Source organism: Rhinopithecus roxellana, chromosome 5 (genome assembly GCF_007565055.1).
Source record: "Rhinopithecus roxellana isolate Shanxi Qingling chromosome 5, ASM756505v1, whole genome shotgun sequence".
Lineage (NCBI taxonomy): Eukaryota > Metazoa > Chordata > Mammalia > Primates > Cercopithecidae > Rhinopithecus > Rhinopithecus roxellana.
The window spans coordinates 162,704,006-162,719,218 of record NC_044553.1 but is presented as its reverse complement, the minus strand read 5'-3'; the positions used below and the strand labels follow the sequence as shown (position 1 = coordinate 162,719,218).

Below are 15,213 nucleotides of genomic sequence, written 5' to 3'. Positions count from 1 at the left end.
AATAACTCTTACTAATGACTCACTGAGAAAATCTGAGGACAAGTGCTTGAAAGAGAAGATCACTTTAGGATAATCCGCCTTAGCATCACACTGAGTTACTGAGCCTTCTTGGAGTGACCACGCTTGACTGCTAACCAGCAGCTTAGTTCCTTTAGGAGGTCACTTAGCAGAAAGAGAAGATAAATTGCGTCTGACCATAAGATAAACTAAAACTACATTTTGAAAGCCAATTGCAGCAGCCCATAGGAGGACCCATTTCCATGGGCACTCAGTTTTAAGAATCAACATCTGGAAACATTTGAATCTTTATGCCTCTTTCATAATTGCAGTTGATTACAAAAATATACTTACTTTGCACCATCAAATACAATGGATTTGACTTGACCACACTGTCTAAAGAGAGACTGTAGTTGTTTATAGTAAAGAAATCCATAGGGAGGAATGTGCTTCAACTGTAAAATATGATACAAAATCAGAGCAGATTACTAGAGCTAACAAAATAGTTTCAACATTCACAAGCCCAAAACTGATGTAAACTGTTTTAGTTTCTAAAAACACAGTTTGCTATCTTTAACCATAATATATGAACTCTACATATCAGTGCATTTAATGACTTTCAAATTCTAAGTTCTATAATAAATATGTTAAATAAAGGCTAATTCTACCCCTGTTAAAATGGTGTAAGTCTAATAAAGCAAAATTAAGATTTGTTTACTTCTGTTTTCCCTTAAAATAATCAAGCTTACTAAACACTTCTTTTTAAAACATATTTCTACATAAGGAATCACGGGAATGTAAACTTTAAAGGAAAATGTCTAACTAATGAGAGAAGTGCATATTTCCTCATCACCACAGTGGAAGGACCAAATAGCACATGATTAAACTGGCATTGATCTTTAATGTATAAACTCTCAAGGCACCACGCTGGGTTTCTGCAAAGCACTCCATACTTTCCTCTGGACCAGGGCAACTCCTGTGCCAGCCCAGCTCTGCACAGGGCTCCGTGACAGAAGGCACATAAGTGAAGGCATCCAGTTAGATCCTGTCTCCTCACTCCCTGGATCCGCATGTCTCCTTAGGCAGGTTATGGAGTTGCCCTGAGACCCAACTGCCACATCATGAAATGAGAATGGCATGAGAAATCCCCAACTCAAAGGGTGGAGTGAGGCTCAGAGAAGAATAAAAAGTACCTAACACACAGTCTCTCAAGTGCTAAGTAAAGCTAGCTATTACATAGCTTTTAAGATATACACACTAGGTGATTTTGGGCCCCCAGACTAGGTTCCCAGTGCTGGAGGGATGCAGGCAGAGCTGCTGAACCTTGAGGGAGAGTCCTATAGAACCCTTCCTGCTGCGCACAGCTGAGGGAAGAAAACCACAAAGGGGCAGAGGGGTGCGAGAGGAAGCCAAGCAAAGGGCTTAGTCAAACCTGACGGCCAGCAAGAGCACAGGTGCCGATCAAATGATTCTCAGTAGCTATAAAAAACTAACGACTTCCTTTTACAGTCCCTTCCACAGGTATCAAGTGTATCTCAGCTGGCTCTCTCATCTCCAGCATGAGCACCAGCTCCTTTTGGTGCTCATCAAAGACCTCCAATTGTAATCTCAAGTGAGCTATTTATGTCTTCAGGATTAACAGCTGTGGTATAACAATAACCAGGATAAAAGCTGGCAATGACGGAGCGCTTATGATATGACACGAAGGAACTTCAAGTGCTTCTCACCCCGCCTTATCAGATAGAGGCACATACTGGAACCAAGTAATCCGAAACAGTCCAGTCTCAGATGCTTTCTTCCAGTGTGATTCTCCCTGCTGCTGGGCTTTAAACAACTGGGTTGCAAACGTTGATTCAATGGTCAGGGTCTATGGCTGATCATCAGAAATGCCCAAAGTACACACTACTTGAATGCTGATTTCTAGGGCATACTTTCTAGCTCAGATCTCATAGGGCCCTCAGATCTGAATTTCAACAAATATAAAAAAAAAAATAAGCACTCTCTAGGTGGTTCTGTTTGGCATCCAGGTTGGGGGATCACTGGCTTAAGCCACAGCACTCAGCTGCCAACCAATAACATTTTATTCTGTATGAAATGAAGTTGTGAATTAAGAAAATGTTCTTAAACTTATAAGTGCCTTAAATCCTTCAAAATAGCACATGATCAAATCAGCATTGACCTTGAACGTATAAACTCTCAAGGCTTCCTTATAAGGCCAGGTCTGTAAAGGGAGGCAAGAGACTGAGGGACAAGTAGATGTACCTGAAAAGGCCAAACAAGCCTAATATTCACTCCAGGGGAAAATTCACTTACAACTCACAAAAACAGAAACAAGTAGAGAACAAAAACGTTCTGCCTGACCACACCCCAGGGAGGGACGCCTGCCCCCAGCACCTACCACTACAGTTGTCTTGGGGTCCTTGCCAGCCAGCTCCCTCACTGCCATCTCCTCATCGGGCTGTCCAAAAGTAAAGTAATTTGGATAGAAAGCACCTGCCAATACAACCTGGAAAAGAAGTTTATTTTCATGAAGTAACAGCATTGTTTTATCAGTTATTCTCACCAATATACTAATCTCAACCCAGCATGATATGACATCTACAAATGTAAAAGACTGTTATCATTTGTATAGAAAACTAGACCTTTCACCAACCAAGCAGAAAGTCACAATTCTGGTACTTTCATCTAACAGACACCCTAAAAAAGAAACACTTTTTTCACCTAACAGAAACATCTTTCTTCAAAAGAGCTTAAGTACTTCTCAGAATGAGGCTTGGGAAACAGTGGCAAGTTGAACAAGGACACAAACCCTCCTACACACAAAGCCCCAGGGTTGGGCAACTTTCTCCACTTCTCCCCACACACGTGGGGAGGTCCTCTCAGGTGGGGAGGTGCTTCTCCCCACACACATGTGCGCGGTATTCTCAGATGTTCAGAAAGAACTCCAGTTGGAACACTTAGATTTAGGGCAGCAGGCTGGCATCCACTATTCACCTCTAAAATGCACTCTGCAAAGAGTCCCTTCTTCAATAAAAATATACCCAGTTTGAAACACACCCACCAAAGACTCCCCCAGCCTTAGAGCAATTTTACATGCAGGAAAACACTCGCACATTTTCAGCACACCCAGTTTACAGGCATCTACCTCAAACCTCATTCTGTATGCATCAACCAACCCTTCTAGGAAACCCTACAGCAGAGGCAGTCTCCACTGGCCAGGACACCTTCCCGCTTGCTACATTCCATCTAACCACTAGTAATCTGAATCCATGGCCTCCAAAGTTAAAATAATATTTTCGGTGTAGGTGAATAGCTACATAAACTGAAAAATATAAGGAGCATTTCACTTTCTTAAAAGTTAAAACAAAAGGATCTCTCCTGAAGCAGTGATAACACAGGTACTCTACAGAAACACCCCCCTGGAAATTAGAAATGGGTCTGAATCCATTAAATATTAATAAATAAAATAAACAATAAATACTCTCTACATGAATCATCAACTCAACAAATAATGCAAACTATGAAAGACAAGAATGTTTCCTGGTTCCCAAACACAGTATGAACGTTATGGACCTAAAATTTCCTTTGAGATTTGGTTTGTATCAGAAAGCAGGAATAAGCGGTTTCTCAACCACAAGACCCTGTAAGCACAAAGAAATCAGGATAAAACTATCCAGGAAACTCCAGCACACCTGTAGGATGAATCGCTGCTTATAGATATACTCTTGGTCCATGACCGGTCGCCGAGAATCAACATGCATGTTGAACTGTGAGACTCGAGTCTTCAGTTCTTCATATAATTCAGCCACCTAAGAAAAATACATTGAAATCTGATGTCTCAAAGGTACATTATCAGAGCAGTGAAAACACTAGAAAATAAGTGCACAATGGTAAAGTATAAATACATCTATAGAATGAAACACTGCAGCTAATTAAGAATCATCTTTTAGCTGTGTGCGGTGACTCATGCCTCTAATCCCAGCACTTTGGGAGACCAAGGCAGGGAGATCACTCGAACTCAAGAGTTCAAAACCAGTCTGGGAAACATGGTGAAACCCAGTCTCTATAAAAAAAAAAAAAAATACAAAATTAGCTGCACATGGTGGTGCACACCTGTAGTCCCAGCTACTCAGGAAGCTGAGATGGGAGGATCGGCTGAGACTAGAAGGCAGAGGTTGCAGTGAGCCAAGATCGTGTTACTGCACTCCAGCCTGGGTGGCAGAGTAAGATTCTGTCTCCAAAAAGAAAAAAAAAAACGACAAAAAGAAATAAATAATCTTTTTAAAATTTTTATTATTATTATTTTGAGACAGAGTCTCACTCTGTCATCCAGGCTGGAGAGCAGTGGCGCAATCTCAGCTCACTGCAAGCTCCACCTCCCAGGTTCACGCCATTCCCCTGCTTCAGCTTCCTGAGTAGCTGGGACTACAGGCGCCCCCCCACCACGTCCAGCTAATTTTTTTGTATTTTTAGTAGAGACAGGATTTCACCATGTTAGCCAGGATGGTCTCAATCTCCTGACCTCGTGATCCGCCTACCTCAGCCCCCCATAGTGCTGGGATTACAGGCAAGAGCCACTGTGCCTGGCCTAAAATTTATTTTTAGAGACAAGAGCTTGCTATATTGCCCAGGCTAGACAGTGCAGTGGCTATTCAAAGGCACAATCCCACACTGATCAACACAGGAGTTCTGATCTGCTCCCTTTCCAAGGCAGGCTGGTTCACCCCTCCTTAGGCAATACGGTGGTTCCTGGCTCCCAAGAGGTCACCGTATCGGTGTTGAGTTTAATGCAACACCAAATCGGCATGGCGCACTACAGCCCAGAACTCCTATGCTCAAGTGATCCTCCTGCCTCAGCCTACCAAACAACTGGCAATATAGGCATGTGACACTGTGCCTGGCAAGAATCATCTTATTAGAAATAAATTAATAAGTAATGTTAAAGATGAACAGTATAACACTTATAGAAAATACCAGAATACAAAATCATATATGCTCCATGATCTGTTTATAAACACACACCCCTGATGGGAACCAGTGCAAACGCATAACTGTGCCCACCCAGAGATCAGAATAGCAGAGAGCCATGACCACGGCCTTGCTTTAGGTCCTCGAAACACGTTCCAGCCTCTGCCATGAACATGTACTGCTTTTGTGATTAAAAACAAAATAAATGACCTATGGCCAAATAGTCCCTCCAAACAGGAAAATAAAATCAATATCCAGTTGTAATAAAAACTGTTTCACACAAAATGTCAAACTTTAATGTACACATGTGAAAATACACAACTCCAAATACCTATGAACTGATCATAAATTAAGTCACCACTAAATTATCTCAATTACAAAAAGAATACAGTCACAAGTGTGAACATAACTGGGGGAAATAACAACTAAAAAGAACTGAAAGGACAGAAAAACTTAGCAGCCACTATCTTCTCTGTGGAGGGAGGAAAAGCCTGGGACATGGGAAGCAAGGGAGAGTACACTCAGATGCTCACCTCTGTACGTCTGAGGGATGGAACTCTTTCATGTAACTGTAATCACATGTAACTGAACGAATTAAAAACCAAGACTATGCCACTTTCTATACTTAAAAGCAATAAAATCAGAAATTAACAAGAAAAAAATGATATTTAAAAACATTTCAGGGCTGGACATGGTGGCTCACACCTCTCAGAGCTTTGGGAGGCTGAGGCAGAAGGATTGCTTGAGCCCAGGAGTTTGAGGCTGCAGTGAGCTATGGTCATGCCACTGCACTCCAGTCTGGGAGACAAAGACCCTGTCTCTAAAAAATAAAAATAAACTCTTTAGTCAGAGAGGAAACCAACACTAAAAGAAATTATAGACAGGAATGTCAAAAATCAGTGGGATGTGGCTAAAGCTACTCATAATAAAATTCATAGCCTTAAATGCTTTTAATTAGAAAGATTGAAAATATTATTAATATTAAATATTAATTTCAGAAAGACTCAAGTAAACCAAAAGTCACAGGATAACTAAATTAATGGGAAAAAAACAAAAAGCAATGATTTAGAATCCCCCACCTCTTCCTTCCCTCCCAAAAAACATAGACAAGAAAACTGACAAATGAAACTAAGAGTAAGCTCTCTGAAAATACAGTAACACAAAGGAATCTTGCAGACTGTGCAGTAAAGGAGTAATCCAGCAGGCCTGGCTGTCCAGACCACGCACATTCCAGAGAAAGGTTTGGCCCTGGTCCAGCTCCTGAAAGGTCATTGCCAAGCCTCCAGGAACTCTTATCCTCCCTAAAAAGAGTATCTATGCTTACCTGGGGCCTTGGGCCACACAAAAGAGTTTACGCTAGAATATGATTTATGGTGGGGCCTTGGGCCATAGGGTAACAGTTTCCTCTAGAGGGACTGAAGACTGAGTAACTAAGGTCAGCCACATGGGTACTCTAGGCCTACATAACCAATGCGCAATAAAAACCCTGGACACCAAGGCTCAGGGGAGCTTCCTGGTTGCAATACTTCATGCCTGTCATCGTACAGTGTGGCTGAGAGAATTAATCACTGTCCATAAGACTCTACTGGGAAAGGACACTTGGTAGCCTGCACCTGGTTTCCCCAGGGCTCCTCCCATGGACCTTTTTTTTTTTTTTTTTTAACCTTTACTGATTTTAATCCATATCCTTTGGCTAAAATAAATCATAAGCATAAGCGTAACAGCTTTTCTACTTCTGCAAGTCCTTCTAGCCAATCAGTGAACCTGAGGATGGTCTTAGGGACTACCTGAATATACAAATATAATCAAGAAACAATGAGAGTACACAAATACACAATAATAAGAACAAGAAAGGTGTTACCATTGGACATGAATTTGAAATTACAAAAATTACGTGTAACTATACATCAATAAACTTCATGATCTGGATTAAATGGGTACCTGAATGAAAAACATAACTCCTCAAAAATGACTCCAGAAGAATTAGAACCCAGAATGGATCAATAACTCCCAGGGATATTGAAAATATTTTTTTAAACTGATCCCTCAAAAAGGCACTAATCCCAAAGATGTTTTTGAATGCGTTCTATCAAATACATAGGAAATACATTTCTAGTTATTAAACTGTTGATTAAAATGGTTCCTGGACACAGAAAGATGCTCGTCCTACCAGGGTGGTATCGACACCAGCATCTGATAGTGTTGTGCATGCACGTGCGCACACATGCACACACACGTAAACCAGAGGCCAATTTCACTTATAAATACAGAGGCAAAAATTCTAGAGAAAATATTGGCAATCAGAACCTAGCAATGTTTTGGGAGAAAACATTACAAACAAGTGGAGTTTATTCTGAGAACACGTGGTTGGGTCAACAGTGGGAAATCCATCATGTATTCATGTATAAGTCATGCACCACACAGAAGTGTCTCAGTCAACCATGGACACATATAGAACTGTGGTCCCATCAGACTGTAACAGAGCTAGAAAATTCCTGTTGCCTGGTCACATCACAGCTGTTGTAGTGCACCACGTGTACTCATGTGTCTGTGGTGAAGCTGGTGTAAACAAACCTACCGTGCTGCCAATCATATGAAAGTCTAGCACACACAATACATACAGTACATTTCAGTTGACCCCTGAACTACATGGGGTTGAACAGTGAGGGCCCACTTATATGCAGGCTTTTCTTAACCAAATGCGGATCAAAAATGTAGTATTCAAGGGATGCAAGCCCGAGTATATGGAAGGCCGACTATTCATGTACATGGGTTCCACAGGGCCAACTGCAGGACTTGAGTATTCATGAATTTTGGTATACAGGGGTCCTGAAACCAACCCTCCTTTATATACCAAGGGACAATTGTACTTGATAATGATAATAAATAACTATGTTACTGGCTTAAAGATTTATCATACTATACCATCATTATTTCAGAGTATATACTCCTATTTATTTAAAAAACAAAAAAATAACTTCACATGTCTTGAAATCAGCAGCAGCAAAAAAAAAAAAGCAGCAGCAGCAAAAAAAAAAAAAGGAAACAAACCAAAATAGTTAACTGTAAAACAGCCTCAGGCAGGTCCTTCAGGAGGTATCCAGGAAAAAGCATTCTTACACTGTAAGAGATGACAGCGCCATGTGTTACTGCCCCTGATGACCTTCCAATGGACAAATGTGGAGGTAGAAGACAGTGATACTGATGACCCTGATTCTGTGTATGCCTAGGCTAATGTGTATGTGTGTCTTAGTTTTCAACAAAAAAGTTTAACAAATAAAAATTATTTTTAAAAATAGATAAAACCAGCCTGGGCTACAAAGTGAGACCCTGTGTCTACAAAAAAAATAAAGAATAAAAAGAAATTAGGCCAGGCACGGTGGCCCACACCTGTAATCCCAACACTTTGGGAGGCCAAGGCAGGCAGATCACAAGGTCAGGAGTTCAAGACCAGCTTGGCCAACATGGTGAAACCCCATCTCTACTAAAAATACAAAAAAGTAGCCACGCATGGTGATGCGCACCTGTAATCCCAGCTAATTGGGAGGCTGAGGCAGGAGAATTAAACCCAGGAGGCGAAGGTTACAGTGAGCCGAGACGGCGTCATTGCACTCCACCCTGGGTGACAGGGCAAGACTCCATCTCAAAAAAAAAAAAAAAAAAAATTTAGGAGTGGTGACATATGCCCGTAGTTCCACCTACTGCAGACTGAAGCAGAAGAATTGCTTGAGCCCAGGAAGTCAGGGCTTCTGTGAGCTGTGATCATGCCATTGCACTCCAGCCTGGGCAACAGAGTAAGATCCTATCTCAAAAACCAAATAAATAAGGAAATAGATAAAAACTTATAGAATAAGGATATAAAGAAAGAAAATATTTTTACATAGCTATACAATGTGTTTGTGTTTTAAGCTAAGTGTTATTATAAGAGCCAAAAAGTTTTTAAAAAATTAAAAAGTTTATCAAGTTAAAGAAGTTATATTAAGTCACAATTAATGTTTTAAAAAACTTTATGAACTTAGTGTAGCCCAAGTCTGCAGTGTTTATAAAGTCTACAGTCATGTGCAGTGATGTCCTGGGCCTCCACATTCCCTCACAGCTCACTCACTGACTCACCCAGAGCCACTTCCAGTCCTGCAGGCTCCACTCACGGTAAGCTCCCTATATTGGTATGCCGTTTTTATCTTTTATACCAGTGATCCCTAACCTTTTTAGCACCAGGAACCAGTTTCATGAAAGACAATTTTTCCACAGACCAGAGAGGGTGGGGATGGTTTCAGGATGAAACTGTTCCACCTCAGATCTGGCATTAGTTATATTCTCATAAGGAGAGTACGGTCCAGGTGTTGGGAAACCCTGTTTTATAACCATATTTTTACTGCACCTTTTCTACGTTTAGTTATGTTTAGGTACAGAAATACTTACCATTTTGTTGTAATTGCCTACAGTGTTCAATACAGTCACATGCTGTACAGGTTTGCAGCCTAGAAGCCACAGGCTACACTATACAGCCCAGGTAGCGGGGCACACCATCTAGGGCTGTGTAAGTATGTTCTATGCTGTTTGCACAAGCATAAAACCATGTAATTACTCATTTCTCAGAATGTATCCCTGTCATTAAGCAATGCAAGGCTGTATTAGTAGGTTAAAAATTAAAACACCATATGTTTATCTTTTTCTTTTTCAAGACAGGCTCTCACTCTGTCACCCAGGCTAGAGTATACTGGTGCAATCACGGCTCACTGAAGCCTCTACCTCCCAGGCTCATGCAAACCTCTCACCTCAGCTGCCCCAGTAGCTGGGACTACAGGTGTGAGCCACCACACCCAATCTGTTTATCCTGACAGATACTGACAAGACAATACAACAAGATTACACAACCATTCCTCATTAAACTATGCATAGGGAAAAAATATTCCTTAACTTGAAAAGAAGTATTTATTAGAAACCCAAGTAGTTCTACTGAAAGGTGAAAGAGACACTCCTACTAAAGCTGGGAACAGGCAGGAAATACACTTCTTAGAATACTCATTACTACCCATGTACTGTTGTTACTTAATAAATACTTTATAAGTCAACTTTATTTGCATCCACTTGGTCAAAAACTTAACTTACCTCTCTAATTCTCTTGATTTGAATGTAATTTAACCGTCCCCAATTAAGTTCATCCTTTAAATATATAAAAGCAGAATACTCAATATTAAGGTAATAAATTAGAGCTGAATTTAGCTAGTTTAATACGTCTCATCCAAAAATTTAATAATGAATGTAAATTACTGAGCTATTAAACATGTACTCAAGTTGACCGTGGCACTCCCTCTCCAGGTACACCCAATTTTACATTGAAGCCAGAGAGCATAATAATCAACCATAAACATGATACAGAAACTCTTCTGAGTTCACCTGTCTCAAAAATTAAAGGTAGACATAACTTGATTATCTTGAAAAAAGATGTCTGACAAATTATATACCAACAAGAAAAATAATACAGCTGAGTCTTTAAAAGACTTTAAACAGCTAACTCATATACTTATTAGTAGAGATATATCTAGGCACAGCAAATCTCAACACAGAAACAGCAGACCTGTAAACAGTCTGTTGAACCAAATAAGTTTAGAAGAAGAACAAAGCCTGACAAAAAAAAAAAGAATAAAATGGAGGGTAACAGATTACATTTCTTTTAAGCCCATTATCTAAAAGAGCTGAAAACAGAAACAGCAGGCACATGGCTCTCAATTTTGAACTGACATGTCCAACCCAGCACCCACAGCTATGAAATACTCACAAAGAGGCTACAGACACCACGGCAAGATCAGTACAATGTGAAGCCGTGAAACAAGCAGCACAGCTCCAGCATAGGCCTGAGAGCGAGCAGCCTCCTGAGAAGCGATGGAAGCAAAAGGACCAGTCTGCAGAGATTATGGCCTGCCACTCCTGGGACAGTCGTGCGAGCACTGTCTACAGTGACCTCGACTCCAGCTGCAGGCGGCACATCATGATTCACATGCCATGACTGTGCCAAGACAGTCCTTCTCTCATCACTCCCAGCCATATAGAAAGCAGCTGGAAAGGGCTCACCAACCTTCGGGTACCGCAGCTCCCCTCTCTGTCTGCAAGCCTTCCATGTCTGAAAATAAATGATCCAAAGTTTCAAAATAGTGTGTTGGCTCACTGAATTTTTTTTAAGTCCAATCTCAACAAACTGTTGAAAATTTACAACATAAAAATGTACAAATCTAATTTTTTCAATCAATTTCATAAAATTGGATTTCCATCTCACCCACTTCTTCCAGCACAGTTAATTTAACATTGGATACCAATAACCCTGATAATACTTTCACAAGATAAAACACTGTCTCTTTCTACCTCATACATTTGTGGTATGAAAATGTACTAACAATCTGTGGTAGCTGCTTTCATGGTTTACACAACAGAAAACTTACTTTAAATGCCTCAACAAGTGCAATGCAGTCACTCTTGCTACTGCCAGAGAAATTCACTTTGTTCCTACAAACAGATAACGGTGTCATTCAATACCATTAAAATACAGTGACACTTTAAAATATGAATGTTCAGTACCTATATCCATCGAGATGCTGCCGGAAAGGCATTGCAAAAAAATTCTTCAAAGAAAGAGCTGCCGCTAACCGTAAAAAATAAACAAGAAGAATGTAAGATTGTGACAGTGGTGTTATATAAACTTCCCACTAGCATTTATTTGTTCTCACACTTACCTATAATAAGACATTCATCTAGACATCCAAATACATGTCCAAGGACTATGAGTTTACCAAGTTGCTGATTTACAGGAAGCTGAGCTAAAACTCTTCCTAAGAAGGTCAATTCACCATCATGGGGGTTTTCATCTTCTCTCTGCCCACTCACTGCAAGTGCTCCAACCTTTATACAATAAAATTAGTGTTATTAGCAAGCACTGACTTACTCTTACTTTTTCCCCTTAAGGTGGAGAGTCCAAAACAGGAAATGAAGACCACATTTTGGTGAATAAGGCTCTAAGTCAATTTATGAAAGGCTGATATGCTACCAAAAAAAACTTTTTAAATTTTCCCTTGAAACTTAGAACACATTTTACTATTTTTTTTAAAGTATGATCCTAGGAGGTAACACTAAAGGACTTTCACAAAAGTCTACTCACCTCACTCTTGAACAAATACGGCATGCACAGTACTAAGTGAAGGATCTCCCAGCTGCCACTGTCGACAAAACCTTACTGAACTATGTATGGGGAAAAACTTCCTTAACTTGACACAGTGTTTTTCATAGAAACCCAAGGAGCTATCAAATTTTTTTATTAAAGGAAGCCAAGTGTGGTGGCTCACACCTCAGTCTCAGCTACTTGGGAGGCCATAGTGGGAGGAGGGTCACTTGAGCCCAGAGTTTGAGGCTGCAGTAAGCCATAATTACATCACTGCCCTCCAGCCTAGGCAACAGAGCAAGACCCAGCTAATCAATCAATCATTCACAATAGAGAAGGTAAAACACCAGAGGCATCCTCAACTTTGAAGGTCAGAAGCAGAACGTCCACAGCCCCAGCACAGTATGTACACTAGGACACAGCTTGTATCAAGGCCTCCGTTACAAGTTCAAAGGGCAGAGTATGAGTCAGGTGTGCAGTCAAAGAATCCCGAGGCGGAAGAGCAGGGTTTCCAGGAATGGACGAAGAAAGCCAGAAGGAGGCTGAGGAACAGAGTTAGTGGGAAAGTGAGGCAGAGACTGAGGGAGCCGCAGTAGAACAGAGCTCTATAGATGTACTAACCATCAGGCAGTCCTACCTCCTTTAGTAGAAGGATGGTGCGCTCAATGTCACTCAGACCAGGCGGGGAAAGGGCAGTGGCCAGCAGAGCTCTTGGCTCACCCATGTCAAGTAATTTCGCTTTCAAGATTGTGCTTCCTAATGGACAACGCTGAAAAGAACCAAGCCTGAGATTAGAAATAATAATGTAACGAAATCAGTTAGCCGATTCACATAACCAGTGCTTCAGAGGGAAAGAGGAGGAGAGAAGGAGAGGAGAGAAGAAAAAATGGAGAGGATTGAGGGAGACAGAGAAGAGAGGGGAGAGAGGAGAAAGAACAGGAGAGAGAGACGGAAAAAGACAAAAGATGGGGAGAGAAAGAAGGAAGCAAAAAGAGAAAGAAAAGAGGGGCTAAAAAGTGGGAGAGAAAGAAAGCAGGGAGAGGAAAAGAAGAAAAAAGAGGAGGAGGACAAAAGAAGGGGAGAGACACAGAAAAGAGGAAGAAAAAAGCTGATTCCACAATTACTCATTATAAAGGGACATAGAAAACAGCAGCATTTAAAGACAATCCTATCATAGAGCCCACAGATACCAGAAAACATCCTCTCATTAAAACTGTGAAATGTGGGTAATGCCCTAGACAGTAGCCTGATGTGTAATCAATAGTGAGCCCGGATTGTGAGTGAGGGGGAATGTGGCAAGACAAGGATTTTTCTGGAACCAAAATTAGATGACACTAGAAATTATATTACTTAAGACTGTTTGGCAAAACTATCAACTTTGACACTTTGGGAGGCCAAGGCGGGCGGGCGGGTCACGAGGTCAGGAGTTCGAGATCAGTCTGGCCAACATAGTGAAATCCCGTCTCTACTAAAACTACAAAAAATCAGCTGGGCGTGGTGCTGTGCGCACCTGTAATCCCAGCTACTTGGGAGGCTGAGGCAACAGTGCAAGACTCCGTCTCATAAATAAATAAATAAGTAACTTTGACAGTGACCAAAGTGAATTACCAACATCTCAGGAACAACATGATCAGGGATGAAGTTGTCCCAGAAATCCTTGTGTACCAGCCGGTAACAGTACCCTCTAGACACTCGTCCAGCACGGCCTTCAAAGGAAAGATGTGCAAACAGGGTTTGGCATTAATTACTTTAACATCAGCATGAAGATATATATATATATATATATATTTTTTTTTTTTTTTTTTTTTTTTTTTTTTGAGACGGAGTCTCGCTCTGCCGCCCAGGCTGGAGTGCAGTGGCCGGATCTCAGCTCACTGCAAGCTCCGCCTCCCGGGTTCGCGCCATTCTCCTGCCTCAGCCTCCCAAGTAGCTGGGACTACAGGCGCCCGCCACCTCACCCGGCTAATTTTTTTGTATTTTTTAGTGGAGACGGGGTTTCACCGTGTTAACCAGGATGGTCTCGATCTCCTGACCTCGTGATCCGCCCGTCTCGGCCTCCCAAAGTGCTGGGATTACAGGCTTGAGCCACCGCGCCCGGCCTGAAGATATATTTTTAAACAGTCATTAAATATTAATTAAGCAAAGCCTTAAGTGTCTTCTACTAGACCATGTCAGTAACACTTTTAGAATGTTAGTGTATTCTTAATAAGTTATTCTTATTTTAAATGTTATTCTAAATAAGAATGACTATCCTAAAAAGTTAGAATAAATTAGAACAAGACTAAATGCTGACTTCTACTCAGTGACCAATATTATCAAATCTAATGCATATTTCCGAAGAAGACAACCTTGGCCCAATATGCAACAGAAACCCAGTACACCTTTCTGGAAAACGCACAGTTCATAATAGAAAGTCACGAGGTTAGCGACAGGCCCTACGATGCCATCGAGGAGGCTGTCTCAACAGCTTGTGCTTCCAACGGCTTCTGCCACCCACCCATCCTCGCCCCACTGCAAAGCACCCTCCCAGCTGTCAGCCACACCACATTACGTGACCGAGTGAGGAACAAGCAGAAGGCTCAGCACCAAGGCTGGCCCACGGAGACCATGACATAAACTGCTACTCTCTTATGACTCTATCACCTATGAAGTAGCAACTCTTTTATCCTAACATGTAATAAAATTGTCCAAGGAGAGAGAGTGGAGGGAGGGGTAGGAGGGAGTCTTAAAATGCAGCTTTAAAAGAAATGAGGCAACCCAAAAACCATTCCTTCCCCACCTTCGGGGATCTGGATCCTGTCCCCTGCTGCCCTGTCTGCCTTCCCGGCATCCTCCTCACTGCCAGGAGACTGTGGAGAATCTGGGCTTCTTCCTCCACCACCACCCACCTTATGTGCAAACGACAGGATGATCTACGAAAATCCCAAGACATTACAAAAACAAACACCCAAAAAAAGCCTTCCAAGAACTAATAAGTGAATTCAGCAAAGACGCAGGATACAAGATCAACACACAAAAATCAACCACATGTCCAGATACTAGCAACGAACATATGGAAACCAAAACTGAAACACAATGTCATTTACAATCACTCT

General features: G+C 41.4%; 1 protein-coding gene across 1 annotated transcript in view; it reads right to left on the bottom strand.

Annotated features, from left to right (window-relative positions):
- TDRD9 (tudor domain containing 9) overlaps positions 1-15,213 on the bottom strand; it is a 137,195-nt gene that overhangs the window by 34,128 nt on the left and 87,854 nt on the right. Inside the window, exons 14-23 of the mRNA XM_010376950.2 lie at positions 13,727-13,824; positions 12,756-12,887; positions 11,697-11,862; positions 11,542-11,605; positions 11,406-11,469; positions 11,045-11,089; positions 10,078-10,131; positions 3,690-3,806; positions 2,396-2,503; positions 352-452 (exon numbers count right to left, since the gene is read on the bottom strand). Of these exons, the coding sequence (XP_010375252.1) occupies positions 352-452; positions 2,396-2,503; positions 3,690-3,806; positions 10,078-10,131; positions 11,045-11,089; positions 11,406-11,469; positions 11,542-11,605; positions 11,697-11,862; positions 12,756-12,887; positions 13,727-13,824 (949 nt within the window). The remainder of the gene's footprint in view (positions 1-351; positions 453-2,395; positions 2,504-3,689; positions 3,807-10,077; positions 10,132-11,044; positions 11,090-11,405; positions 11,470-11,541; positions 11,606-11,696; positions 11,863-12,755; positions 12,888-13,726; positions 13,825-15,213) is intronic.